Here is a 26,333-nt window from a genome sequence, read left to right on the forward strand (position 1 = left end):
CTTTTTGTTGACGATTGTGTCTTTTATTGCAGCTCTCCACGGACCTGTCTCACTGAGCAGCATCTTCAGCGCTGTCTTGATCATCTTTACTCCTGGAGCATTGACAGTGGCTTTTGCTTTTCCCCTGACGAAACCATTTGGCAGTGCAAATGGTTCCTCCCACCATCTCTACCTTTTCCCCTTCTTTTCGTTGAAACTACTAAATTCCTGGGGCTCATGCTCTGTAGGAAACTCTTGGTCCTCCCATGTGTCTTACCTGGCATCCCGCTGTATTTGGTCCCTCAATGTCTTACATGTCCTCAGTGGCACTTCCTGGGGTTCCGATCGAACCACCCTCCTCCATTTGTACCGGTCCCTTGTCCGTTCGAAATTCGACTACGGGTGCTTTGTTTATGCGACTGCACGCCAATCCTCTACCCATCAACACTATCCACAGTCATGGCATCCGTTTGGCTATGGGTGCCTTTTACACCAGCCCGGTTGAGAGTCTGTATGCTGAAGCTGCTGAACTATCACTGTCCTACAGCCCTGACTTCCTCCTCAACAGGTATGCATGCCGTTTGTGTGCCATGCGTGGCCACCCCTCCTATGCCTCCTCCTTTGATGGTTCCTTTGACCTTCAGTATTGGGCTCATTCCTCTGCTATGTTACTTTCTGAACCCCCTTTGCCACTTGCTACAGTGGCTTAACTTCACACTACCTGCAACTTTCCCAGTGGGTGTGAACCCTTTGCCACCTTGGCCTTTATTCACTTCCTAAGGACACTACTCCAGCCTCGGTCTATTGCCTCCAGTTTCACGACCTTCGCATGGAACTTCGCGATAATACCTTTGTCTACACTGATGGCTCTCGGACTGACCATGTGGTCGGGTGTGCCTTCGTCATTGGCACCTGTGTCTTTCAATACTGGCTTCCAGCACACGCCTCAGTATTTACAGCCGAGCTCTTCGCCTTGTATCAGGCCATGGAGTACATCTGGCAACACAGCCTTTCCAATTGTGTTCTCTGCTCAGACTCACTCAGTGCCCTCCAAAGTCTATATGCGCTATAGACTGTTCATCCCTTAGTGCAGCAGGTCCAAGAAAACTGTCACTCTCACTTTTTGTGGAGCCAATTTCACATTTCTGTGGGTCCCTGGTCATGTCAGTCTGCCACGTAACGAGGCTGCTGACGCTGGTGCCAAGGTTGCGGCTTATTAAGCCTCTTCCAGCACCTTGGACAACCTCCTCTTGGAACTCCCGCTGGGAGGAGATTATTTTAACTCGACTGTGTATTGGGCACAGCCTTTTTAGCCATCGTCATTTGCTAAGTGGCGCTACCCCACCACTTTGTACACACTGTGCCCAAATTTTAACTGTCCACCACTTCCTACTGGAATGCCCTTTTCTTAACAGTTTACGTTTCAGCTTGGGTTTGCCATCTAATTTATCAGCCGTTTTAGCAAATGGTGCGCGGGCTGTTGATCGAATTTTGCTTTTTATCTGCCGAAGCAATATGGCGAAGGCCATTTAATTTTTATTTTTGGACCTCAATTTCTGTATGATGTTTTTTTAGTCTCTTTTCCATGTGCCTGTTTTTAGCTGTCTCCTATTCTGTCCCAAGGGACTGACGTATAGTCGTTTAACTCTTGTCTGTGTTTGTGTTCTATAGTTTTGACTTGGGCGTGTATTGACTGCAATTGTTCTTGCACCCTAAAGCAAAACAAAACAAAGAAAAAAACAGGTGGCCTTTGCTGTGGCTGGGTGGCGCCCATGGGGAGAGCCCCTGATTGTAGTGGGTGGCATCAGGGTAGATGACCTGTAATGAAGTGGACTAAGTCATCTCTTGCAGTCACTAAGAACGGCAAGGTAGAGTACAATGCTGACAGATATGACCCTAAATTGTTTCCCTCCCTCGCTACGCTGTGGGAGGAAGGTAGGGCTACAGAAAGAAGAGAGCCAAATTTGCCTCGGTATTTAGTCTGTAGCAGAATGGACTGGGACTCCTTTCTACATACGAAGCCTCAGTTTTTTGTTGAACACCTTGAGGATAAGTTAGGGAAGTGACAGTGCTGACAGAGATGAGAAGCGGTGTGGTCTAGATTCAGACAACAGCCCCAGCCCAGTCCTGGGCTTTACTTGCTTGTGACCGGCTTGGTGATATTCCTGTTTCTGTCGCTCCCCATAGAAGCCTCAACATGGCCCAGGGGATTCTTTTCCATTGCAACCTCCTCTTGCAGTCTGACGACAAGTTCTGCAGCAATCTAGAATGGCGGGGTGTTCATCTCATCCAGTGCGTTTACAGGAGACCCAAAGACAACAGGATTGCTACCAGTGCCTTCATCTTAGTCTTTGAGGGTGATTCATTGCCTGAAAAGGTGAAGGTGATGGTTTATCGCTGTAACATTAAACCAGATGTCCCTCCCCCTATGCGGTGCTTTAAGTGCTGGAAATTCGGGCACATGTCTTCCCGCTGCACTTACAACACCACATGTTGAAACTGCGGACGTCCGCTCCATCCAGATACTCCCTGTACGCCTCCTCCCACTTGCATCAACTGCGGAGAGCAGCACTCCCCCTGCTCGCCAGACTGCACAGTACTCCAAAAAGAGCAGAAAATCATGGAGTACAAGACCCTGGACCGGTTGTCTCACCAGGAGGCTAAACGTAAATTTGAACGATTACACCTCGTTCGGTTGATGTCCACTTAAGCTGCAGCTACATTACCATCACAAGTACCAGTCATACCACACACTGTGCCATGAACAGTGGGCTCTCTGGGCCTCCAGAATACATCTGCCCCGTTGGTGGTAGGGGAAAAATCTCCTTCCGTTGCTCCCAAAGTACCTACTTTGGGAGCAAGGCCCCCCAAACACAGGGGACATTGGTCCCCTCACTCCAGCCGGAGAAGCAACAGCCTCCTCCAGCTCCTCTTGTGTGGAAGGGATCCCTTGGGACCCTCTCTCCCAAGGTCTCCACTAATCCACTAATTCCACGGCGGACAATTGCCAGTTTTTAAGCGAAAAGCTGCTGAACGAAGAGCTTCACGGTCTTCTTCCATGCTTGAAGCTACTTCAGGGAAGTCCTCCCAGCAAGCCCTTAAAGAGAAGTGAGAGGGCAAGCAAATGAAGTCTGCTATGAAAAAGGACCCTCCGGTGGCCCCAACACCACCATTCCCTACTAGTTCTGCACCTGTGGATGAGGTGGAGATCTCAGCATCCCTTTAGGATATGGATCTCACTGATGCCTCATTCACAATATGAATGGATACAAATACTCAGTCACTGGCAGCAGGTGACACTGAGGTGTAACCTGCCTCCTTGCCTGCTTCATGCCTTCCCAGCCTCACAATAACGTCATCCTCCAGTAGAATAGCTACGTTTTTATTCCACCACCTGGCTGAGCTATGGCGACGTTTAAGCCTTACCCCTGTTTTCTACATTGCTCTCCAGGAAACCTGGTTCCCAGCAATGTGGACCCCTGCCCTTCGCAGCTGTGGGGGATCTTACAAGAACTGTAGTGGCTATAACAGAGTGTCAGGTGGAGTTTGTGTCCTGAGCTCAGTATGCAGTGAACCTGTGCCCTTTCAAACCCCTTTTGAAGCTGTGGCTGTCAGGATAAGTGCGACACGGGAAATAATTATCTGCAACATATATCTTCCTCCCGATGGTGCAGAACCCCTGAACCCATTGGCTGCACTGGTTCATCAACTCCCTAAACCTTTCCTGCTTTTGGGATATTTTAATACCCATAACCCCTTGTGGGGTGGCACTGCTTACTGGCCGAGCTAGAGATGTCAAAACTTTCCTGTCTCAACTCTACCTCTGCCTCTTAAATACTGGGGCTCCCCTACAGTTCAGTGTGGCTTATGGCACTTACTCGGCAATTGATTTAACCCTCTGCAGCCCAGGACTTCTCCCATCTGTCCACTGGAGAGCCCACGATGGCTTGTGTGGTAGTGACCACTTTCCCATCTTCCTGTCACTCTTCCAGCTCCATTCCCCTAGGCATCTACCAAGATGGGCTTTAAACAAGGCAGACTGGGAAGCTTTCACCTCTGCTATCACCATTGAATCTCCACCACATGGTACCATCAATGTGGTAGTTGAGCAGGTCACTAGAATGATCGTTTCTGCGGCAGAAACACAATCCCTTGCCCTTTAGGGTGCCCCCGGAGAAAGACAGTACCTTGGTGGTTGCCGTAAATCACTGAGGCAATTAAGGAGCATTGGCGAGCTCTACAGTGACATAAGCAGCACCTTTCTGTAGAGCACGTAATAGCTTTTAAACTGCTCCATGTCCGGGTTCGCCAGTTTATAAAAAGACAGAAACAGGCCTGTTGGAGAGGTACGTCTCGACCATTTGGTGCCATACGTCACCTTCCCAAGTCTGGACGAAGATCAGATGTTTTTGTGGGTACCATACCCCAACAGGTGTTACTGGCATCAACATCAATAGCATGTTATCTACCGATGCAAACGCAATTGCTGAGCACTTTGCTGAACACTATGCTCGAGCCTCTGCATCAGAGAATTATCCCCCAGCTTTTCGCACCCTCAAACAGTGGATAGAAAGGAAAGCCCTCGTCCACTGAACATCACAGTGAGCCCTACAGTACTCCATTTACAGAGTGGGAGCTCCTCAGTGTCCTTGAATATTCCCCGACACTGCTCCTGGGTCTGATTGGATCCACAATCAGATGATCAAACATCTCTGGTCTGACTACAAGCGACATCAACTCATCATCTCCAATTGGATCTGGTGCGATGGCGTCTTTCCATTGCGATGAGCACCATCATTCCATTGCTCAAACCTGGTAAAAACACGCTTGATATGGATAGCTATCGGCCCATCAGCCTCATCAACATTCTTTGTAAGCTGTTACAATGTATGGTAAGTTGGTGGTTGTGTTGGGTCCAGGAGTCACGTGGCCTACTGGCTCTATGCCAGGGCGGTTTCCGCCGGGGTCACTCTACCATTGATAATCTAGTTTCCCTTGAGTGTGCTATCCGAACAGCCTTTTCCAGATGCCAACACCAGGTCGCCATCTTTTTTGGTTTACGAAAAGCTTATGACACGACCTGGCGGAATGATATCCCTGCCACATTATGAGAGTGGGGTCTCTGGGGCCTGCTCCCGATTTTTATCCAAAATTTCCTATTGCTCATTACTTTCCATGTCCAAGTTGGTGCCTCCCATAGTTCCCCCCATATCCAGGAGAATGGGTACCGCAAGGCTCTATATTGAGTGTATTTCTAATTTTAGTGGCCATTAATGGTGTAGCAGCAGCTGTCGGGCCGTCGGTCTCATCTTCTCTGTATGCAGACAGCTTTTGCATTTCGTACTGCTCCTCCAGTACTAGGGTTGCTGAGCGGCACTTACAGGGAACCATTCACAAGGTGCAGTCATGGGCTCTAGTCCACGGCTTCCAGTTGTCAGCTGCGAAGTCATGTGTCATGCGCTTCTGTCAGCGTTGTACCATTCCTGTGGAACCAGAACTTTACCTTAATGACGATCCACTCACTGTAGTGGAGACATATCGATTCTTAGGACTGGTTTTCGACACCCAGTTGGCGTGGCTTCCTCATCATCATCATCAGCTGACACGGAAGTGCTGGCAGCACCTCAATGCCCTCTGCTGCCTGAACAGCACAAACTGGGGTGCAGGTTGCTGTACGCTGCTGTAGCTCTACAGAACCCTTTTTCAATCCCGCCTTGACTATAGGAATCTGGGTTATGGTTTGATGGAGCCCTCAGCATTGCATCTACTTTACCCAGTGTGGCATTAGACTGGCAGCAGGAGCTTTTAGGAAGAGTCCAGTGACCAGTGTCCTGGTGGAAGCCAGAGTCCATCCATTGAAGGTTAAACGTGCACAGTTGCTTGCCAGTTATGTTGCACACATACATAGTTATCCTGAGCATCCGAATTACCATCTCCTTTTCCCATCCACTGCGGTTCATCTCCCGCATTGGAGGCCCAGGTCAGGGCTTAAGATTGCAGTTCACGTCCAATCTCTTCTGTCTGAAGGGGAGTCCTTGCCTTTACCACCTATACTCGAGGTCCATTCACGTACACCTCCGTGGTGTACACCTAGGCTGAAGCTCCGCTTGGACCTTTCGCATGGTACTAAGGACTCAGTTAACCCCGCAGCTCTCTGCTGTCACTTCCTCTCGATTCTTGACATGTACCAGGACCATGAAGTGGTTTATACTGACAGCTTGATGATTGATGGTCACTTTGGCTTCGCGTATGTTCATGGAGGCCATATTGAACAGCATTCCTTGCTAGATGGCTGCAGTGTTTTCACTGCAGAGATGACAGCCATTTCTCTTGCTCTTGAGAGCATCCGCTCATGCCCTGGGGAGTCGTTTCTTCTCTGTACTGACTCCTTGAGCAGCCTACAAGCTATCAACCAGTGCTACCCCCACCATCCTTTGGTAGTGACCATCCGGGAGTCCATATATACCCTGTAACGGTCCAGTCGTTCGGTGGTGTTTGTGTGGACCCCAGGCCACATCGGAATCCCAGGAAATGAACTTGCTGACAGGCTACATGGAAACTGCTTCTGGAGATCGGCATCCCTGTAACTGACCTGCGATTGTTGTTATGCAGCAAGGTTTTTCAGGTTTGGGAGATGGAATGGCATAATCTCAGTACGCACAACAAACTGCATGTCCTTAAGGAGACTACAAATGTGTGGAAGACCTCCATTTGGGCCTCTCACAGGGGCTGTGTGGTTCTCTGCAGGATCTGCATTTGCCGTACATGGCTAACACATGGCTACCTCCTCCAACGTGAGGACCCACCTCAGTCGGTGTCACTGTGGCTCGCATATGACTGTCATCCACATCTTGCTGGACTGCCAACTTTTAACTGCTCTGCGGCGTACTTATAACATTCCCAGCACTCTTATCTTCGGTGTTGGGTGACAATGCTTCTACAGCAGATGTAGTTTTATGTTTTATTCGTGAGAGGGATTTTTATCATACCATCTAAGGGTGGGCATTTAGACTTCTCTCTGAGGTCGCCACCCTCCCTCCATTTTAACTATGTCACACTTCCTTTGCATATATTTGTCTTGGTGGCCGTCTCTTGCCTACATGTGTTCATCTCACCTTGTCTTTTTGGGGTGGACATTTTAATGTGTTGCAGAGTGGCTGGCTCATCCTTTTTTATTATTGTGATCAGCCAGACCAAACCATATGCTCTATGGTTTTAATACTTTCTTCCACGTTTCCTTGTGGTGTATGTTTTCCCCATTTTTTGTTAAATCCATTTGTTTTCTTTTCAGGTGTGGTGTTGGCTGTTTTTGTACCTTGAGCCTTGCTTGCATCAGGAAAAAGGGACTGATGACCCTGTAGTTTGGTCCCTTTATACAACCAACCAACCCCCATGGCTTGTGCCATGACCTTAAATTTGTCTCGAAGTATCATTTGGTCCGAAAGATTCCCTTGACCCCACCATTTTGTGCCACCTATTCTTGGCTGTCCTTTAGATGTGTCTGGGTTCAGAAGTGGTATTCACTGACCGGTCTACAATGGATGGATGAGCAAACTTTGCATACACACCTGCATGGTGTACTGAACTCCACACTCTGCTAGATGGCTGCAGTGTCTTCACTGCTGAATTGATGGTCATTAATCTAGCCCTTAGGCATGTTCATTCTTGCACTAGCAAGACTATACTAATCTATAGTGACTCCTTTAGCAGCTTTCAGGCTATATAGTCCAGTGCTGCTCTCCTCATAGGCTTGTTACAGCCCCCCCCCCCCCCCCACCACACACACACACACACACACGCGCGCGCACACACACACACACACACACACACACACACACACACACACACACACACACACCGGTCATGAAAGCTTTCATTCTGCTTATTATTTTCATTATGTATCGAACAAGGTGGTACAGGAATTGATGTGCTGGGCTTTGATTTGGGAAGAGCAATGTTCAAATGTGTTTCCTTCCATCTAGATATCAATTTTCAGTGGTTTTCTTAAGTTGCTTTAGGTGAATGATTGGAATTGCTCCTTTGAAAAGAACACAGGTTATTTACTGCTCCAATTTTGTCCCATCTGAGCTTGTTCTCCATTGCTAATGATTGCCTTGTCAACACACCCTGTAAAAATTATCTTTCTTCCCTCCATAATATTTGAATTTAAAGGCTAGTAAGCCTCATTTACAGATTCTGTGATTATGTAGGTGAGGCCAACTCCTTTTGACTAGCACTAAAATAGCTGCTGAGCTTAATGCACTGCCCATCCAACTGATAGGCCCCCATCAACAATATCACTTGCCCTCTCTTTCTGAGATACTGTGAATACGTTTGTGTTTTGTGAAAGAATGTTGACAAAGAGCCAGATCAGCAGCCCCCCCCCCCCTCCCTCCCAGTAAAAGCAACCTTTTAATATCTGTGGACGGCTCAGTAAAGTCAAAGATTTAATTCTTAGGAGTGTAGGAAGAGGAAAAACTTTCTTGGATGTATCAGGTTCAAGATCCATTTGCCAAAACTTATTTCTGCTCTCTTTACTACCAGTGAATCCCCAATTCTTTAAAAGAGTTGAACTCCCATGTATAAAATAGCTTCAAACATCGGATTACTGTATGTACGAGTTTGTGTCAAGCATTTAACATTAAGCATCTGAGAGAGAAAAAGATAAGAAAATGTTTGTCATTATGTTTAAAGTTTGTTAGAAGTCACTAAGTGCTCTCATTCTCAAATACTGATTGAATAAAGGCAATTTTCGCATACTGTCAATTACACTGCCTCAAGGCACACACATTTCTAACTGTAATACTTGTCTTATTATTTAAAAAATTTAACGTATGATTATGCCTCTTAATCAGCAGATTATGACAGCATTTTAAGTTTTTAAATTCAATCAGTAATTAGGCAAAACTTTGAAAATGAAATTTTTTGTTGCCTCTGGTGGCTGTTAGGTAACCTGCAACTGGTACCGGGTTTTGGGATATTCCCTTAGTAATACAATTAGTAATAACCTTGACTTTGTAGTGACAAATCTTTTTTTTTTTTTTACTTTGCTTGCTTCCATTTTATTATCTACAATATTTTTGGGAAACTGTGCATACATAACCAGAAAACTGTCAGAAAGATCTGTGGTGTCAATTTGTGAACTTCATATGGACAATTGTTAAAGCATTTAGGAGTCCTTCCTCTGCTTTCATACATACATACATGGCATTTGTAGTTGACAGTACAAACTTATTCAAGTAGAACAGTGTTCTGTGAGTATTTGTCAGGAAAAAGTATTTGCAGTTTAGTAACACTCCCCATTTGGGGGGAGGGGGGCTCACAACTCTTTTGTGAGTATGTACTTGGCTACCATAGGGCCCCAGCCTTTGCAGCACTACTTCCCTTTCTGTGCTGCAAACCCATGATTAGCCTATACTCCCCCTCTCATGCCTTTCCATTGGATGGTCTTTCTGGTGCAGTTCCTGCTTGAATCTGGTATATGATTTAGAACCTTAGTTTTTTCATTTCACTTCCAGTGCACTCTGCACCTTTCCGTTAATAAATATGTGGTCCCAGTTGTTGGGTTTGACCTGCCACCACTTTTCCAAAATTTTCAGAAGTACGGATCATGCAGGGGAGGTTGCCCAGTGTGGTGTCTGTTTCACTTTTGTTCCTTTCCACCTTGCCACCCCTCCTTTCTAATAAGGCATTACGCCCAAAACCCAGCAAGGTAGCCATCCCGTTGTGTGGGGGTCGTCAAGTACCTGCACAATGGTAGCTCCCTGACCACACAGGGATCACATTGCTGGTGCCTGAAGTAATACCTCCGTATGTGTGCCAAGGAGTATGTGTCAATTGTGGCTGGGGCACAGGGAATCTGAGCAATGAATTACTAGCTAATTAGCTGCTTCTGAGGCTGGGTGGTGCCCATGGGGAGAACCCTCATTCGGGGCAGGTGTCACCATTGTGGATGACTCGCGTATGAAACAGATGAAGGTTTCTCCCACTGGTAGTCATGCGGCCCCAGCTATCTCTTCTGAATGAAAGAATTTTGTTCAACACAGAGAGATATGACCCCAAAATGTTTCCTTCACTGACTATGCCATGGGAGGAACGTAGAGCTAACAATAAGCAGAGAAATATTCTCCTCAGTACCCAGTTTGTACAGGGAGAGCTGGGGATTCTTTTTTTCGCCCTAAAGCCTTTCTTCTTTGTAGAGACTATAGAGGACAAGTTTGGGGAAGTTGCAGCCATCTCCATAATGAAGAGTGGGTCAGTATTGATTAAAACAGCATTCCCTGCCCAACCATGGGTGTTGCTTGCTTGTAACAAGTTGAGTAACATTCCAGTGACTGTCACTCCCAATAACAGTGTAAATTTAGTTCAGGCCATTATTTTCCACAGAGTCCTGCTCTTACAACCAGATGATCTACATGCCAAAGAGACAAGATGTACACTTTGTCATGTACATAGGGGGCCAGAGGACGATAGGGTTGCTACCTGGGCCTTCATCTTGGCCTTTGAGGGTGATTGGTTGCATGAAAGGGTAAAGGCGGTGATATACTGATGTGATGTGAAAGTGTATGTCTCACCGACCTCGCTTATACAGTGCTTCAAATGTATGAAATTTGGGCAGGTCTTCATGTTGCAATCCCAGTCCGGTCTGTTGGGACTGTGAATGGCCATTGCTCCTCCCCCATCTGTGTCAGCTGTGGAGAACACAATTCTCCCTGCTCAAGACTGCACTATCTTCCAGAGAGAGGAGGGGGGAAAAATACAGGAATATAAGACTCCAGACAGATTGACATACTAAGAGGCCAAGAGGTAGTATGAGCATCTGCAGAGAGATTTACACACATGACAATGTCGTATGCTATAGCTATGATGTTGCTGCCTACAGCTATGACGTCCCTACCCTCTCTGCTGGTGGTACTCTCCTCCATTATGCATCCTACTACGAGCTCTCAGGGATGCTCGACTCGACCCTTTCATATGTTTGGGGGCTCTTCTCCTCCTGCTGCTTTCTCCATAGCCACTTAGGGAGCAATGGCTCCCTGCCCATCAGGGACACTGATCCACATCCCTCAGCTGGAGATGTGTGGACTCCATGTAATTATTGGAACAATCTTCTTTAACTCCAATAACCAATTAATAACGCTTTTTAACCACCATACAGATAGATGTGCACTATTCTAGAGGTTCTATTTCCAATAAACTTCCAGCAGACCAGAGTGTTAAAACAAAAATTTTCAAATTTAATTTGAAAGATCTTTTACAGAAGTCCTTTTATTCTGTGCAATAGTTTCTTGCAGAAGATAGCATTTTGCTGTAGTCAGTCAATTATTCGTGCATACTGCCACAGAAACATTTTTAATATGTTTTAAATTTTATAACAGCTAGCTGTGAATTACATAGTGTTGTTCCAAGACACTTGCTTTGTCCAACATGGCACTACAGGAAACAGTGGTGTTTTTTTTTGGGGGGGGGGGGTGACAATTTTGTTGTAGGACCATTTTCAATCAGAAAAGACCATGCTGTTAAATATTAAAAATATTATTGAAGGACTTACAGAGATGGAGCACATAAGTCTCAAAGCAGGTCTTGTTTAAATTTAGTATGAGATACAGTCCAATAATAGGAAGGTGATCGACATGGGGTATTGTTTTGACTTAATCTGGCATTGAAATGGAATTATTTTGGAAATCTCCAATCAGGAATGGCTGTGCCATATGTCAAATAGGAGTCTGCTATATCTCCCATGGGGAGATGCTTGATAAGAAATAATAAGATACAGGTAAAAAAGAACAAGGGTTCACTATGACCAGAGTAGAGATATTTAATAACAAAGGAAAACTCTTCTCAATAACAAAATAATAAAACTTTTCAGGCACTAACAGGCATATGCCTGGAACACAAACTAAAAAAATGTAGTGGGATGTAAAGACTATGCCACTGATAATCTATAATGACGGAAGTTAATCATTTGACATAGTTGGCTGACACATACATCTCAGGCTATTGCTAGAAAGCTGTAGGTCTCACTGCGGTGCAATTTGACCAGGCTCTGACTGATGGGCTGCTAAGAGCTGGCACATGAATTCGCTCAGATGTATGGTGGAGCGAACTGCCAACGTGTTGGTTTGTGCTGTCCGTAATAGTCAGGAACATGTATTATGTTAGAGTATAATGACTTTTCTGGAGACTAAAAATCTACTCTGTAGGAATCAGCACGGGTTTCGAAAAAGACGGTCGTGTGAAACCCAGCTCGCACTATTCGTCCATGAGACTCAGAGGGCCATAGTCACGGGTTCACAGGTAGATGCTGTGTTACTTGACTTCCACAAGGCGTTCGATACAGTTCCCCACAGTCGTTGAATGAACAAAGGAAGAGCATATGGACTATCAGACCAATTGTGTGATTGGATTGAAGAGTTCCTAGATAACAGAACGCAGCATGCCGTTCTCAATGGAGAGAAGTCTCCCGAAGTAAGAGTGATTTCAGGTGTGCCGCAGGGGAGTGTCGTAGGACCGTTGCTATTCACAATATACATAAATGACCTTGTGGATAACATCGGAAGTTCACTGAGGCTTTTTGCGGATGATGCTGTGGTTTATCGAGAGGTTGTAACATTGGAAAATTGTACTGAATTGCAGGAGGATCTGCAGAAAATTGACGCATGGTGCAGAGAATGGCAATTGAATCTCAATGTAGAGAAGTGTAATGTGCTGCGAATACATAGAAAGATAGATCTCTTATCCTTTAGCTACAATATAGCAGGTCAGCAACTGGAAGCAGTTAATTCCATAAATTATCTGGGAGTACGCATTAGGAGTGATTTAAAATGGTATGATCATATAAAGTTGATCGTTGGTAAAGCAGATGCCAGACTGAGATTCACTGGAAGAATCCTAAGGGAGTGCAATACGAAAACAAAGGAAGTAGATTACAGTACGCTTGTTTGCCCACTGCTTGAATACTGCTCAGCAGTGTGGGATCCGTACCAGATAGGGTTGATAGAAGAGGTAGAGAAGATCCAACGGAGAGAAGCGCGCTTCGTTGCAGGATCATTTAGTAATCGCGAAAGCGTTATGGAGATGATAGATAAACTCCAGTGGAAGACTCTGCAGGAGAGACGCTCAATAGCTCGGTACGGGCTTTTGTTGAAGTTTTGAGAACATGCCTTCACCGAGGAGTCAAGCAGTATATTGCTCCCTCCTATGTATATCTCGTGAAGAGACCATGAGGATAAAATCAGAGAGATTAGAGCCCACACAGAAGCATACCGACAATCCTTCTTTCCACGAACAATACGAGACTGGAATAGAAGGGAGAACTGATAGAGGTACTCAAGGTACCCTCCGCCACACGCCGTCAGGTGGCTTGCGGAGTATGGATGTAGATGTAGAGGATTTTGTGGTGATCCAGTTCTGCAAATGACGCGGCAGAGGAAATAGGTCTCTGGCGTGGAGGACTTCTGGTGGTGCTTGTTCTACCGGCTGTTATTTTTGTTGTGATTGAGACAGTCCAGGGAAGCAATGCTTTGTACATGTGCAAACCTGTGATGCTTCAGCATCTGAGGGGTTGCTGATCCCTTTAGGTGAATGGCAGGCACATGGCAGAATCCTTATAATGTAAACCTACACTTAATTCCATTCAATTTTGGGGTAACTCGGACACACAACACAACCAACTCTATTAGACTGGTGCATGTATCCCAATCACCATAACATACTGTAAACACAGTAAGATAACCAAAATGTATGCAAGCTGTAATGACATAACCGAATGCAGCAGGGTTTAAATAGGCACTTGCCCATGATGGTCTGTCGGAAGTTCACAGTATTGCTCTTTCGTGGTGCACCTTCACAGATGACAACATACTGCTAATGCACACCGCTTTCAAGTGTGTGGACATTACTTAATTCCTCTTCCCTTGGGGAACAGCTCAGATTTGCAAGATGTCCACAGCGTCTTCCTCCGTGAGGGTCTGACTGAGATGGCGTGCTGATACTGGGGCGATGGTCAGAAGTACTTGGGATGCAGGCAGCATCGCAGTCCGCCATCTTGTGTCAACTCATATGGTAGGACGGGTGATGCCGGCACAAGCTCCATGTCCACATCAGGCCCAGGGCCTGGTGGTGTCCCCCCCCCACCCCCACCCCGGTTGACCAATGAGGTGGAGGAGACAGACAGCTCTGGTACAGATGCCAATTGCATCGGTACTGGTAGCGGTATTGAAGAAGCTGCACCAGGTTTGTCCACCAGTGAGAACATGCCGTAACCAAATGAGTGATGTCACCATCCAAACCAGACCAAAAACCATGATGGTGGGCTAACATCTTGGTGCATGACACTTCCCAATGATCAGTGCACAGCAGTTGAAGGATCTCTGAATGGAGAGTCGAGGCAACCACTACAGGAGGAGCTGAATAGACCGTATCAAGGAGGAGAACACCATCAATGACAGAGGAAGATGCTGAAACACACAGTAGTTACTGAGGGGTCAGATGCCCGCAATAGGCACCTCAGGCCACCCATGTTGTATGCAATGTATCACTCTCTGTAAAGTCAGATTGTAGTACTAGCCTACATGATGTGGGTTGCCTGTATTTGTAAAACTAGTGACAGTTTGTTGAGCACATTCAACAAAGTGGAAACAGAGTAACTCCTCCCAATCAAAAGCTGGGTCTGGACTGGCCTAAAAATGGGAGGCACATCAGCATTTGCATGTGTAGCTGTGGGGCAGAAGTGAGTCTCATAGCAAGAGAGGAACAGCGCCCAACATTGAAGGCGATGTGGTGCTTTATGTGGCAATGATGCTGATGGGTTAAACAATGAAACTAACGGCTTGGGATTCATGACGAGATGGAATTTTACACCATACAGGAAAGCATGGAACTACTTTGATACATAAACAATGTTGAGGTCTTCTTTCTCTATTTGTGAATATCTAGTCTGAGCCGAATTAAGCATCTTTGATGCATATGCAGTAAGCTGCTCAGAGCCATCAGATTTTAACGCAAACTTAAGTTTAGAAAACACTGTTTCACATGCCTGCGACCAGTGGAAAGATGTCCCCTTATACAGCAAGGCATGGAACAGTTGTGCAACCAACGCCGCCTCTGGCAAAAACTGATGATAATAAGCAATCTTACCTGGGCGAGGAGGGCAGGGGGGGGGGGGGGGGGGAGAGGGAGAGGGAGGGGAGGGGAGGGGAGGGGGAAACATGGAGTTCCTTGAAAGCTGGAGACACAGAAGAGCCACAATGGCAGAGATGTTCTGATGAAGCTGGTTTGATACCATCGCTAGAGACCTCAAACTCAAGATAAACAATAGAAAGCTGAAAAAATCGGCACTTTCCCAAATTGCATTTTAACCTGACAGCCCGTAACACAGAAAAAGCATATGTAAGTTCTTGAGATTTTCGGTAGTGGAAGAGCCAGAGACAACAATATCATCAAAACAGTTGGCACAGACCTTGTGAACTGTTCAAGAAACCATTGAAAAATCACCAGGGCACTGGCCACACCAAATGATAACTGCAAAAGGCGTGTTAATGACCAAGTGCCATTGGGTCAGCATTAACGGGAAGCTGAAAATGTGCATCAGAGAGGTCGATCTTGGAAAAATACTGACCATCAGTTAGCTTAGCAAAAAGTTCATCAGGGTACTTCAAGGGTACGTGTCAATGATTGAGCATTGACAGAAACTTTGAAATTGCTACAAAGGCGTCACCATCCTGGTAGCTTCTTGACAATGACTAAGGGGTAGCCCATTCACTGGATGCAGTCAGTAAAGGCGACTTTGGAGGACATGAGGCAGTTGAGCTCTGCCTTGACTTGGTCACAAAGCGCCATCCGTACCAGGCGAGCCTGAAAGAAATGGGGTCTGCCCGAAGGTTTCATGGTGATGTGGCATTTGAAATTATTGACACAACCCAAGCCTACAGAAAATGGGGCAGAAAACTCAGACCGTAAAGAGTCGAATTGTGTGTAAGGCGCTTGATCAGGGATGAGATTAACTTGATTGGTAACGGTAAACCTGAAAAGGGTAAAGGTGTTCAAACCAAACAAGTTTTCAGTGTGTGCATTGTCCACCACCAGAAAGGTCAGTAGATTAACCACACATTTGTATGTGACTGGGGTTGAGAAACTACCTAGTATTGGAATGTTTTGTTTATTGTTGGTGACTAATATACAGGCACGGGGAGAAATCAAGTCCATCTGAATTTGCAAGTTGAGTAATGACACAGCAACACCAGTGTCGATTTGCGTGTGCAAAACCTTCTGATAAACCTTGACATTAATAATAAGCTTATTGGGTGCAACAAAGATTGCTGATATGCAGTTTACATCCATGTCAGCATCTGCAAAACGCTGTTGGAATTTTGCATTGCAAACAAGAGCAATGTGGCCTATTCTGTTGCACTGGTGACAAACGACTCACCCCTTAGGACAGTCCGGCCTATCATGAGTGACAAAACACGTTGGACAAGAGGGAAGCATGGAATGCTTGCGTTGTTGTTCATTGCACTGTTATGCTGCTGCTGCTGCTGCTGCTCTGGCCGTGGCTGCCGCAGCGAGGTGGACCAGCTGCCATGTTGTTTTGCCTGCATGCGGACTGCTGCCACCATATTCTCCCTGTGTGAACCATCTGACAAACCATGGGGTGGAGTGGGTGAAACTTCTGAAACTGCACACCACAATTCACTTTGAGTAGCCTCAGCTCTCGAAACCTCAAACGATTGTGCAATAGTCAGAACATCAGAGAGGGAAGGGCCTACTCAGAAACCCCACAATTGGGTCTCAACCAGACATCAGTGACAAATTGATGACGACGACTTAAACTATGAAGCTCAATTACCCAAGTCTTGTAGGAATGTTCCAGTTTCTTGCGACACTAATAGAACTCAACTCGAGCAGCAATTATGTGCATCCATTTACAGTAGTATTTTGGAAGAAGGTCACACATCTTATGAAAAAGAGAGTAAAGACGAATTCTGCAGGGGGCCAGTTGGTAAGGTAGCTGATACATACAAGGCAATAACCAAGACAAAAAGGAAGCACAGCATATGGTAATAGTCAATCAAAACGCATGGAAATTCTGCCACAACCACTTTTTGTAGGCTTCACATTCTACAACAGACTCATCGTAAGCCAGAAACGGTGGGAGATAAATGAGCGGGATAGCTACAGGCATAATAGGAGGTTCAAGGGGTGACACAGCAGGCAATGTAGATTGAAGGTGGACCCGAACTGGCCAAAACAAAGGCAGGCATGTGCAATACCTGGGTTTGATTGTGTTGTGCTGTGGCGAACACCTCCTGCTGTTCACTGAGATGCTGCAATGCAGCAGTAAGAACCCTTTGCTGATCAACCAGCCAGCATAAAAACTCATCAGTAGCACCATCAGACAATGTAGGTGCAACAAAGGACTGACCAGAGACAGAAAACCATGTAGAGAACAATCACATCCCTGTCACCACTTGTGTTGTCACTTGGATACACAACACAACCACAAATGTTGTACAACTTTATTAGACTGTGACATGTATGCCAATAACCATGACATACACTGAAATCAGTAAGTTAAGGCAAATATATCCAAGCAATAACATCGTAACTGAGAGCGAGCATATGCGGCAGGGTTTAAACAGGCACTTTGGCTCTATCGGAAGTTCACAGTATTGATCTTTCATAGTGAATAAACAATAAAAGTTAAACAGATTTTAAGTATTTATGCAAAAAGTAATAGTTTATCAGAAAATTCATCTTAGATGAAAGTACATAGTTTGTCATTAACCACTCCTTTCATTCATAAGCCTGTCAAAGAAGTATGCTGAATTTTTTTATAACAGAAAGAAGCAAGTACCAGATTGAGATTAGAATGAGTAGAACACATTTAATGACCTTTTCTCATCTACATTTCCATAGTTGTTGCTTTAGTTACTGGCATCATTCTCCTGTCTCTTTCACCCTTCTACAGTGCCATCACACCTTCCTCATTTATTGGTTCCTACAGAAAAAGTAAAATTTTGTCTCTTATCTATTTATGAAAAATGGATCAAAAATTTTAGTGTGGGTTTAGAATATTTTTCTTGGTTATGGGGAAAGATCTCAGCAGTTGGCTGAGAACTAAAAGACAGTGCACAAGGCTTTGAAATTTTCTCCTTGTACTTATTGCTGCATGAACAAGTCCATTAGAAAATATTGTTCGGTAAGATTTTCTAGTTTCACTGCATTTAACTATTATGCTAATTCTTTCAGCGTATGAAAGTCTTCCGCTGTCCAACTGATGAACTGACGCTGACAAATTGTGCAATTTTGAATGAAGGGGATTTTCCCAATGATGTAAAGTAAGTAAAAATTATATATACTGTATTAATAAACTTAGCCTAGTTGGAATAAGAAACAGTTCTGTATTTTTCTTTAATTATTTACTTTACAGCTAGTGTCAAATTGTTAAATTACAAATAAGCTGAGTTACAGACAGGCACCATGAAAAGACTGTTAAACAATTAGCTTTCATCCAAAGCCTTCTTCAGAAGAGAACACACAGTCAAGCACACCTCATGTACGCATGGCTGCTGTCTCTGGCCATTCAGGCCAGAATGTAACTGACATGTTGAACAGAAGCAGAAATCCAGAGTGGGGCAGAGAAGGGGAAGGATAACTGGGTACTGGTGAGGGAGAGAAGAAGGCTGTCTGGCAAAGCATGCAGTGACTAGGTGGCAGCAGGACAGTGCTGTCAGGTACAGTGTTGGGATGGAGGTGGAGGAGGGGGGAGAAGTGGGGAGGGGAGAAGGAGAGGTACAGAGAAGGGGCAAAGACTGGAGGGTACATTGGCAGAGATCAGCATGCAGTCAGGGTGAGAAGCCGCGAATCAGGTGATGTGTGGGACGGGATGGAAACTCTTCGGAGGAGTGTGTGGAAACCTTAGGTTACCATAGGTTGGGTCAGAATGATTCTGGGAGCAGAGAATGTGTTGTAAGGATAACTCCTGTCTCTACAGTTCAGGAAAGCTGTTGGTGGAGGAGAGGATCCAGATGGCCCAGTCTGTGAAGCAGCTGTTGAAATCAAGCACAGTATGTTCAGGTGCACTTTGTGCCACAGGGTGGCCCATGTCACTCATGCCCACAGTTTTGAGGCGGCCATTCATCCTGATGGACAGATGCTTGGTAAATCCTAATGGACAAATGTTGGTAGTCATACCAATATAAAAAGCTGTACAATGATTGTAGCAGAGCTGATATGATATGGCTGCTTTCACAGGTAGTCTGACCAGCCCAATCTACCCATGCAGCACTTCCTATTCCAGTTCCATCACGGGCTTATCCTATTCTTTCAGTGGCCAGATCGCCTGTGAAAGCAGCCATGTCATATACCATCTGTTCTGTGGTCATTGCACAGCTTTTTTTGTTGGTATGACTACCAATCAGCTGTCCATGAGAATGAATGGCCACTGCGAAACTGTGGCCAAGAGGGAAGTGGACCACCCTGTGGCAAAATGTGCTTCATTTCAGTGGGTGCTTCACAACCTGGGCTATTTGGATCCTTACCTCCACCACCTGCTTTTCTGAACTGCACAGATGGGAGTTACCATTAAGACACATTCTCTGCTGTTGGAATTATCCCTACCTTGACCTACTCCCATGTCCTCCACCCCCTCTGTTCCACATCTACTCCCAATTCATGTTCCCTCATACTCGTTGTTGCCACAATCTGCCAATGCAACCAGTGGCATTTTCCTCTTCTGTGCTCTTTTCCTGTCCTGCTCCCCGTTCCTCCCTCTTCCCTGCCATTCCTCCCTCCCTCCCACCCCCTACAGCCTCCCTACGCTGCGTCTGGCAGCCTTGTCCTCCTGCAGTCTAGTCCCTGCATACTCTTCCCTCTACCCACACTCTGCTGTTCTTTCCCCTTCCCTGCCTCACTCTGGATTACTGCTTTTATTCAACGCATTGTAGCGGTTCTGCCTGCTTTTATCTCTTCGTTGTTTGTGTTTGGTGTCGATGTACTGGCTGAAAAATGGTGTTGTAATTTGGACACTGACTACTGTAAATAATGTTGCCGACAGATGCACTGTTGCGTTTGACTGTCTTTTATTTTCACTTCTCACAACCTCCCATATACACATTTATATGGCCAGTGCACTATTGTTTAACTTTCCATAAGCCTCATTAATAGTTTGCAGATGAACCATCCACATACTGCTACAATAGTTTACTGCTGAACATTTTTGAGCAGTAAAAATGTAACCACAAAGTTCACTGTTCTTTAAGAATAGAAAGGTACGTATGGAGCAGACACTGTGACTGTTTTTACACATGGCCTAATTGTTTAACACTTATTCCACACTTAAGTTGAAGCAACACAGTTGTCTTGTCTGAAACTCGGCCATGGACTGATTGCCTTGTGACCGAAAATCAGGCCCTTATATATCCTCACAATAATAGGTATTGAAACTACACATTATTCGAAGTTAAATTTACAGAAATTACAATTAAAACTTTACTCGTTAAATTAACTGAATATATCAAAAAATTTGTTCCTTTTAATAGTTTCTTCTGCTACAAGGTTTAGGCTAAATTATTTGTTTAAATCATTAAATTAACAAATGTAGTTATGTAAACAATACTTTTGACAAAACTGTTAATTACTTTGGAATTAAGTGCTGACATTGCAAACACGTTTTCGAATAGAGCGAAATAGATACTTTAATATTACTAACATTTTGTCTTCTAAACGTTTACAATTATTATAGAATTTGTATTTGTTTATATGTCAACAATAGCAATTAAGTTACAAAACAATTACTGATTTCTCCCGACAATGAATGATACTAGCTAGGCATAGTAGTTGAAATAAATTAGAAAATCAGTTACATACATAAAACTAAGCACAAAATTGGATCTGGTGTTAAATTCTTTAAAACTGAGGGCCAACCTTTCTCTTATATGAAAATGCAGATTCTATTCACATATGCTAATGGTAAATAGTTAAAAGTAACAAAACAAATTTCATGAGGCAGATGGCAAAACAAGAGAGGAATTAAAATTATCCCAGCTTGCTTCACATAGCATCAATTGCCTTCTGGGTGGAGTGGCCCGATAGTGGTGTGTTCATGCGCATTTGTAAAGACAGCTGTGGCCAAAAGCTAAATGTGTAACAGTCTTTCTGTTGCGCCTGCAATTCAACATGTCATCTTTATTGTGAATAGCAATCTATTCTTTTCATAATATTGTTGATTTTTCAACCTGAACACTCCATTGTTTAAATTATAAAGTATAAACTTTCAGATCTAATTATTTCTACGTTGCTATTTTATCTGGAAAATAAAATTTCAGAATGTGCACTACAAAATTATATATAAATGCTTTTGCTACTGTGTTGAACTGATGATATTTATTTCAATTACAAATGTCTTCCTTTTGCAAATTTGTAAATCTATTTTTATGACTATAATACATTTACCTATAACCTTTGGGAATTATAAATTGCAGACATATAGAAGTCACACCCAAGAATGGGAAAGAGTTTATATTCAGTGTGCGGTTCCATCCTGATGTGCCTCGGGGCCATGTTGGCTTCAGCTTACCTCAACGCAAATGGGCAATGTTGTCACTAAATGAAGAGATACTGGTGAAACCATATTATTTTGATCCTACTTCCAGTTCAGAGTGCTTGTGCACCATTGTTCTAGAAGCAGATTTTCTGCAAAAGAAATCGTGAGTGTAACACATTCATTCATCCTGCATTATCATGATTAAACACAATTTCATATTTTAATATTCTGTACATAATCTGTGTTGTTTCTGCTTGGAAGTTAAACAGCTTGCTTCTGGGAGAAAGACCTCACTTCTTTATTTATCGTGGTGAAAATACTGGAGTCAGAAAGGAGACCAAGACAATTTGGGCATATTTAGAAACACTGTAAATTAGTTATTATTTAAAACTGTTCAGAATTTTCTTGCCCTTTTCCTCTCATTCATGGAAATTGACACTGTACTATAAATATGAAAGCTCTTTTGTAAACTATTAAATGTGCTCAGGGAGATTAGCCCTTACTGTGTAGATATTGAGTTGCTGAAGATGTCCTATATTAGAAACATTTTCATATTTCCTGAAAATTGTAAAATATTTTGCATGCAGTATCTTCAATTTTATTTGTGTTATAAAACTAACGAAGACATTGTGTCTCACATTTCCAGCTGTTTTTTTTAATTAAATAAATATGTCATTTAAGTTTAAAGTGTTAGTACTTACATTAAATATTTGGGCTGCAAAATTCAAGTTGGCATTGAAACACTAATTTTCATCCTGCTTGGAAATTTTGAGGTGTATGAAGCAGAAATAAAGTTTAAGTAAAAGTTAATTACCTTGGTCAAAATGCAAGTAATAAATGAATTATAATGTTTTGACTTTGTGTTGTCAGTGAGCAATACACTGGGGTTATTTTATAGCTGACCAGCTGACATTGGTTCTCTAACAGTGACACTATGTGATTAGGCACAGTTGATAGATGCTAACTTCTTCACTGAATCATTATTTCGCTTAGGTGTACAGGAATGGCCCAGTGTGTTAGAACGAAAACAACAAAAATAAATTGAAAGGCACTACACTGTAGAAACCATATACAAATACTGTCAATTGGTTTGCCAAATGTGCAGAAAAATAAACATTAGTCATTTGAGAAATAGACTTAAAGCTCAAAGATGAGTTGGGTAATATAATGTATACTGAAATATTAATTGGAAGGAACTACACTTAAATCTCATTCTGACTCTGGCTTACATGTCTTGCTGTTTGCTAAAATGGCTATCCTTAAGGAGAGTAATGGCAATTGCCCTCCTTTCTTTTTGTCTGATAGGAGCAATGCACACAGTTTGCTCACATGTAAGACAAGAAAAAGGAAACAAAAAGAAAAATGTAATTTTGGAATGGTAAAATTGTGTACGAGCGGGACTGATGGTGATTTGTTAAAGATGTCACATTTTATGCATGGATATAATTGTCATCCATGAGGAGAGGTAATTTTGGACTCCAGGTTGTACTGTATGTGGAAGTGCTGTGTACTTGAAGACAGGCACATGTTTGTACTTCTGTGAGAATTTAGTATGGAATTTCCATCATGCCATAAACAATGTAATGCTGTATTTTATATAGAACTCTTGCTCTTTACAAATATCATTTTATCACAATGAGATGATGATGATACTTGACTTGTGGGGTATTTCTTGAAATCTGAATGGTGAAAAGTGTTACCAGGTATTTTCATTCAGTAGTAGTTACCAGTTTACACATTAGTACTGTGTGTCAAATCTGTAATCTGTCTAGTTAAATTACTTGGTGATCCTTTTTCTGTACAGCAGTGTTGTAATTAAATACAACACAACCAATAGACTGAACACAACTTTATTTCACAGAAGCATTAACAACTTGAACACAGTATTTAAGTAATGTTCAGCAGGAACCAATTATGTGAACAGATAGCTGTAGAATACACAGAGAGAACTGAGGATGAGCGTAGCTTGGCTAGCCTTAGTGTGGAGTCTGGTGGTGGTGGTGGTGGTGGTGGTGGTGGTGGTGGGGGTAGAAAAACACACACACACACACACACACACACACACACACACACACACACACACACACACACAAAAGTGAGGCACCCTCTGTGGACGACAAAGCACTATCGCACACACGGCCTTTTGAAAGTATGCACATGTGTCACTGCAATCCTCCTCTCTTAGGGAGATCACATTTTCTTAGAGATGTCCACACTGTCCTTGCCTGCTGGGCTCTGACTGAGGTGGTGTGCTGCAGCGGGAGTGTACAGTCAGAAGTGCTTTGGGCATTGACACATTCTGCACCCACCTTCCTGTGTCAAACCATATGGCTACACCTGCGACTTGGGTTTGTTTCTACATTGTCCTGGGGCATTGGCTCTGGAGACAGTGCTTGTGACATTCAGGAACAGTTGACGGAATCCGTAACAGTGGTGTCAGAAGCAATAGAGGAACTGCTGGTTCGGCCACAGAGGACAGGTGCCCTCTCCTGTGTGAGAGTTGAAAACTGGCAGCAGTAGGTGATGTGACACCCAATGTGGACTGGCTCAGAGGCGATGGTGTGACATCAGGGGACCCCCAGCAGTCCACACGAAGGCGGAACTGATCACGGTGCCTCGAGCAGAGGCCATCCTGTGTGCGGATGTCACAGAGAGCTGCCCCTGGTATGTGCCAATGACAGCCAGAATCCATTTAGAATGATGATGAAAACTGCATGCCCAGACCACCACACCATGCTGGCACGGGTTGATGTCCCTGTGGAGGACACAGGAAGTGTAGCAATGTCCTCGGCTGGTGCCCAATGAGTAGTTCCTCCAGAGTCTTCTTGTAGAACAGTGTGAAATGGCATGTGGAGAGAAACAGATCTAAGGCATTGTCAAACAAAGAGTTGGCAATATACTTTTCATCTGAGTTTTGAACATTTATGAGGGTTGCCCAGTAAATAATGCCCCATATTTTTTTTTCTCCAGAAGTATTTATTCCACAACAATCAAATTTACGTATGTGAAAGACTGATGTTTTGTCTACTTGCTTTATTTTTCCACATAATCTCCTTCAAGTTCGACGGCCTTTTTCCAGCGAGACACAAGAGCGTGTATTCCCTGCCGGTAAAAATCTGTACTCTGCCTACGGAGCCAGGTTGTCCCTTCGTGAATCACTTCTTCGTCATCGGCAAAACGTCTTCCACGAATGAAATTCTTCATTGGCCCAAACAAGTGAAAGTCTGAAGGAGCCAAATCGGGGCTGTAGGGTGGATGGGGTAACACTATCCAACCCACTTTCGCGATGTGTTCACAAGTCCTCAAACTTGTGTGAGGACGAGCGTTATCATGCTGAATCAAAACATCCTGTGGGTTAACATGATGCCCAAGGCGCCGGAAGCGCTGCTTAAGTTTGTCTAATGTTTTGACATAAGCCTCTGTCGAGTCGTAATGCGTTGATCCCGTCGAATGAGAACATCAGCCCGCTGCAACATGTCAGGCGTGACAGCCGTGGGTGGCCTTCCCGACCGCGGCAAATCTCGGAGCTCCGCAGCACCGCCCTCTGATGCTTTCACCCTCTGTGCCCAGCGACCAACAGTACTCCTATCAACTGCAGATGTTCCGTAGACTTTGCACAAGCGTTTATGAATATTGTCCACGGTTTCTTCCTCTGCTACGAGAAATTCAATCACTGCACGTTGTTTATGACGGATGTCACCTGCAGACGCCATTTTAGAACATTCCTACACCACCGCTCTCTGTCGGAGGAAATTGAAACTTTGCGTACACACGCGGGAAACTTCAAATAACTCGCACCTAAAGTGTCACATTTCTAATATTTTTTATTTCGGAGAAAAAAAATATGGGGCATTATTTACTGGGCAACCCTCGTACATTAGGCGTTCCACCTCACCATTAGATTGGGGCTGTAACTGTGGGGCAATTATGTGACGGATACCATGGGAATCACAAATTGCTGCAAACTCTTGCGGTTGGACACTAAGATAGTGGGCAAGCCTTCGATTGAAAAAATTTTGGACAAGGCTGTGATGGTGACAGTTCTGGATGTGGAAACACAACAAACTATGAACAGAAAGTGAGTATATGAGTCAAACACCAACAGCCAATAACCATTGAGAAACGGGCTAGTGAAATCCACGTGTGTACAGTATCCCACGCATGCAACGGCATCAGCCAAGGAGACGATGACACTCTGGGAGCTGCTTGAACATGAGGCAACCAGGCAAGTAATGTCACTGTCCAAACCAGGACAAAACATGCGTTAATGGGTCGCCACTTTTGTGCGCAATACACCCCAATGATATGCTTGTAATAAACGGAGAACCTCCAAATGAAGCACTGAGATCACAAACCAAGGGGCGGTGCAACCCGTCTGTAAAAACAGAACTCTGTCCACAACAGAAAATTGATGTCAAGAGATCTAATAATTATGGAGGGGGTCAGACGCACGACAAGATGGTGAATCTGACCAACCATGTTGTGTGAGTGGTATGACTTTCTGCAAAACGGGATCCAAAGCTACAGGCTTCACAATCAGTGTGCTAGATACATGAAAACCATCAACTTTCTGCTGTGCGGCAACATCAGTTTGGGAACAAAGGAGTTCCTCTTGATGAAATCCTAGATCCGGACCAGCCAGCAGGTGGGACAAAGCATCAGCATTTGCCTGTTGATTTGTAGGGCATAAATGAATCTTCTAGTTGTAACGTGAAAGGAAAAGAGGGCAGCGTTGATTGTGATGTGCTGCTTAAACTGGTAATGACGCAGAAGGACTGAATAAGGAAACCAATGGTTTGTGATTGTTTCC

At 44.2% G+C, this 26,333-nt stretch overlaps 1 protein-coding gene across 1 annotated transcript in view; it reads left to right on the forward strand.

Moving 5' to 3' along the window:
• LOC124555553 (vesicle-fusing ATPase 1) overlaps positions 1–26,333 on the forward strand; it is a 92,577-nt gene that overhangs the window by 10,765 nt on the left and 55,479 nt on the right. The window contains exons 2-3 of the mRNA XM_047129508.1: positions 18,229–18,317; positions 21,462–21,686. Coding sequence (XP_046985464.1) covers positions 18,229–18,317; positions 21,462–21,686 — 314 coding nt within the window. The remainder of the gene's footprint in view (positions 1–18,228; positions 18,318–21,461; positions 21,687–26,333) is intronic.

This window comes from Schistocerca americana, chromosome X (assembly GCF_021461395.2).
Source record: "Schistocerca americana isolate TAMUIC-IGC-003095 chromosome X, iqSchAmer2.1, whole genome shotgun sequence".
NCBI lineage: Eukaryota > Metazoa > Arthropoda > Insecta > Orthoptera > Acrididae > Schistocerca > Schistocerca americana.